This window comes from Centruroides sculpturatus, unplaced genomic scaffold (assembly GCF_000671375.1).
Source record: "Centruroides sculpturatus isolate CEXI.00-Female unplaced genomic scaffold, Cexi_2.0 scaffold5374, whole genome shotgun sequence".
Lineage (NCBI taxonomy): Eukaryota > Metazoa > Arthropoda > Arachnida > Scorpiones > Buthidae > Centruroides > Centruroides sculpturatus.
In genome coordinates, this window is record NW_019389484.1 from 70 (window position 1) to 4,491 (window position 4,422).

Sequence of the window (4,422 nt, forward strand, 5' to 3'; positions counted from 1 at the left end):
AGAAACTTTGTATAATCTCATAAAGGTTATAAAAGTCTTCTATGAAAACCATTTATAAGTTTATTTTATTTGTTTATATAAAAAGTAATGGAGTACAATAAATTTTTAAGGGCTTCCTTCTCTATTTTAAATTTTTTATTATACCATCTTAATAATAAATAATACGGGTAATTTAACTGTCCTATATATAATGTTTTCTTTTTCTTTTTTAACTATATTATGATCAGTTGTCTTGTTTATGGATTTAAGCATTACAATTTGAAAGATGTTTACAGTCGACCCCCCTATAATTACGGTCCCTATAATTACGATTCCTATAAAACTACGAAAAAATATACGTATTTTGGAAATGTTGAGTCGGATTAGTGTAGAATCGATTAATTTTATGGAAGAAAATCTTTCAATCAGCCGTAGTCCGTAAACTTGACACGTGTCGGGCTGTGATTGGAACGACTTGTAAGAAATCAAATTCCTAATAAATTGGAACGTATCTATATCTTATAGGGGGGTCGACTGTATTTTGAACAATGTTATTTTTGTTTATTTTCAATTTGAAAGGTGTTTTAAGGTGTTTATATACAATGACATGATAGAATGATGATCTATTGCTTTGAAAAGATTGCTTCTTTTACAATATCTTTATATTTCAAATCATTATTATTGCTAATTATTATTATGTCCAAGTAATTAATAAAACTGCTAAGTATGCTCTGAACTGAATATTATTATTATTACTACTTATTTTTCACAAGAATTATCATCTGGTATTGTGGTATAAATGACAAACCTATTCTTAGCATTTTGAATGCAAATTTAGCACAGTGCAGCCAATCTGGCAGGTTTCAAGAATTGATTTTTGTGCTTTAGGGATTATACTCTTTAGATTAAATTGTAACTTTGAAATGTTGCTGGAAAGATTTTTTGTTTATTAAGCCAGCAGCAGTTATAATTATTGAAATTGTATCTATTTTCTTTAGTTTGAGAATTTCTTTATATTCTGTTATAAATGAATGCACTTGTGTTTTCAAACTTAGCTTTATCTATAATATGGTTGGTTGTATGAGTTACTGTATAGCAATAAACACAGCTGTTTTTGCCTTTAAATTATGGAACACTAGATTGTGTTTATAAGTATTATTATGGTGAAGTGTCAAAAATCTGGTTTAATTGAGACTGGATACCATCCAGTCTCAATTAAACCAGATTTTGAAGTTATACTATCCAGATTTTCAAGTATACATGTAAATTAATTAGCATTTTAATTTGAAATAATAAGCTGTAATACAAATTATATTTGTATTAAAGCTCATTATCAGTTTAAATCTTAGGAATGGTCATTTTAACAGAAAATACAGAACAACAATCATTTGGATAAAAAAGTAATGTAAAATTATTTCTAATTTTTTCAAGCATAAGATATTTAAAATTTTTAAGAACATTGTTATTAGTAAAGAACAAAAATAACTTTAATTAATTATAACTTAAAATAAAAGTAATTTAAATATGACTTTATCTCTGGCCTTCATACTCTCCAGATTCTTTAAATGTACCACATATCTCTGCAGATAAGACAAAGTATAAATTTTTGTCGAAGTTTTATAGTTTTAGCATATATCTATCCTATAAGATGACCCCCAAACTATCAACAGCCTATGAGTTTAGTTTAGATCAGCGATTATCATCTGAATAATAATACTGTATAGTGTTTACAGAATTATGTCCCATTTGTAATTTTTTGAATGAACAGATTTTATTTTCTTGCATCTGGCAGCAGTGCAAATGTTTGCAACAATCGCACTGATTCAGCATTCGGGTAATGACTTTGACTATTCACAAAAACGTCATATGGGCTATTCTATTTCATGCACATACCCTGCTCTTTACTAGTAAATAATTAAGGTTTGTCTATTTTTTTATAATAGTTTTAATTTATATAAATTTCAATCTAATTTTTTGTATCTGTCCTATTAAATGACCCAGGATTTTGGGGGCCTTTTTTTATGATTCAACTATTGTCTTATCTGTCGAGATATACGGGGTATTTACATCATAGGTAATTCACAATAGATTCATTTGTTAACAAAAGTCATGAGGTTGTGGTTGTAACTGATAAATTTGAAAATTAATTATCCATAGTATATATATTTATTTTACAAAGCTACAGTTTCCTTTATGTATAGTTTTAATAAAATTCATGTTTGGCCCAAGATTAGGTCAAGTGTGAATCAAAACAGTGTTCTATGTATGGCCCATTAATATAGAAAGGTTGCTTATGTGTGGTATAATCAAACAATGAGATGAAAGAATTGAAAATGTTTTAATTTTGACTCCCTAAATTTTGTTAGTGGTGGTGGTAATTTATTTAAGATATTAAAATGGAATCACTAATTAGATAGAAAATATTTTTTAGACATTTGATAATTTCAACTGCAAGAAAAGTTGTTGATTATTTATGTACCAAAATAAATTTATTTAGATTTTTGTTTACATTTCTTTAGAATGAAAGTAAACAAGAATTGTGTTTTATTACATAATAATAATTAAATTAATTTGAATATTTAGGGTTGTGATCGACAGGCTCTGGTTTGGGATATGCGTACTGGTCAGTGTGTGCAATCTTTTGAAGGACATGAAGCTGATATAAATACTGTAAAATTTTATCCTAGTGGAGATGCTATTGCTACAGGTTCTGATGATGCAACGGTAAATTATTTTAATGATTTTGCATAATGTTCTCAAATCTACTCACTACATTATTTACATGAATGCATGAAATAATTATATGTACCAGATAAAATATGAGACAATAATCTTTTGTTGTCACTTTAATGACTAAGAACAAAATTAAATGAAAAGCAAGTATTCTCAGTTAATAAATTTATGTTCATCAAGCAAAAGATGTAACTTGAATGGAGTACAAATATACAAATATTCCATTTAAGTTATACCTTTTGCTTGATGATGATAAATTTCATTGACTTGAGAGTATTTGCTTTTAGTTTACATTTTGTGATTTTATTTATTAAAATAATAAAAAAGATGGTTGTCTCCTGTTTTTTCAGTCATAAATCTTGATGTGTATCACTGTTATCTTTTTATAGTTATTAAGTATTTACTTTTACATTCTGTTACACATTTTAGTATTATTTTTATTGTTTTATTGAATTTTTTCTTATTGAAATAAAAATGACTGTTTTCTAATTGAGATATTATTATGGATCATATTAATATACATTCATTTAAGTTATCTTATTTATTAGCTATTCATTTTGCAGATTAATGTTATGTTGTTCTTTCATATTTTATAATACTAAAGATTTTCTAATTATAAGTTTCTAAAATATAATTATACTGATTTGCAGCATCATAATTGATTTAGTTTATTTTATAATTTATAAATTTATTTATTATTTATTTTTTTAAAGAAATATCCAGATCCTAAAATAAAAGGTTGGCATTCGATCAATTTTAAATTTTGTATTAATTTTTTTCAATAATCTATTTATGTTCTTTTATGAAGAATTTATTGTACTTTCAAGCCAACTTACTGTTACTTCTGTGTTGGATGGCAAAAAGGATTAAATAAAAAAGACTTTAAAATATGTCTACTTACTTTTCAATTTTCTTAATAATTAATTAATGGTATGAAACAGTTTTCTTCAATAAAACAAATAATTAAGAAAATTGAATTTTCAATATTATTTATACTATATATAAAGTATATATAGTATATAATATATACTATATATACTTTATATATAGTATAAATAATATTGAAAATTCAATTTTCTTAATTATTTGTTTTATTGAAGAAAACTGTTTCATACCATTAATTAATTATTAAGAAAATTGAAAAGTAAGTAGACATATTTTAAAGTCTTTTTTATTTAATCCTTTTTGCCATCCAACACAGAAGTAACAGTAAGTTGGCTTGAAAGTACAATAAATTCTTCATAAAAGAACATAAATAGATTATTGAAAAAAATTAATACAAAATTTAAAATTGATCGAATGCCAACCTTTTATTTTAGGATCTGGATATTTCNATATAAAAATTTTAGGAATTTTGGTAAACCTATGTTGTTATTTTCTTTTTTTTACAGTGTCGATTGTTTGATTTACGAGCAGATAGAGAAGTAGCTGTATATTCAAAGCAAAGTATTATATTTGGTGTCAATTCTGTTGATTTTTCTGTTAGTGGTATGTATAATCTGTTTTTTAATCTCTATTAAATCATTTATCTATTATTATTATTATGCGGAGTTTAGTGAATTATACTCAGTACACACCGGTGGCTGTGTACTATGCCGGACCTGAGTCAAGACAAAGCAACCAAAACAAAACTAAAATTAAATAAGTGTGCCAGTGTCTGTATTCAGGAATTTCCTAACAGTATGACATGTATTCAACATAGTGGCTTTC

The 4,422-nt window shown here is 25.5% G+C and overlaps 1 protein-coding gene across 1 annotated transcript; it reads left to right on the forward strand.

Moving 5' to 3' along the window:
• The first annotated feature begins 1,902 nt into the window (after positions 1-1,902).
• Positions 1,903-4,373, forward strand: LOC111617284 (guanine nucleotide-binding protein subunit beta-5a-like). The gene is made up of 2 exons (XM_023358596.1): positions 1,903-2,703; positions 4,104-4,373. Exons 1-2 carry the CDS (start codon positions 2,593-2,595, stop codon positions 4,230-4,232), a joined length of 240 nt encoding a protein of 79 aa, XP_023214364.1. The 5' UTR covers positions 1,903-2,592; the 3' UTR covers positions 4,233-4,373.
• The last annotated feature ends 49 nt before the right edge of the window (positions 4,374-4,422 follow it).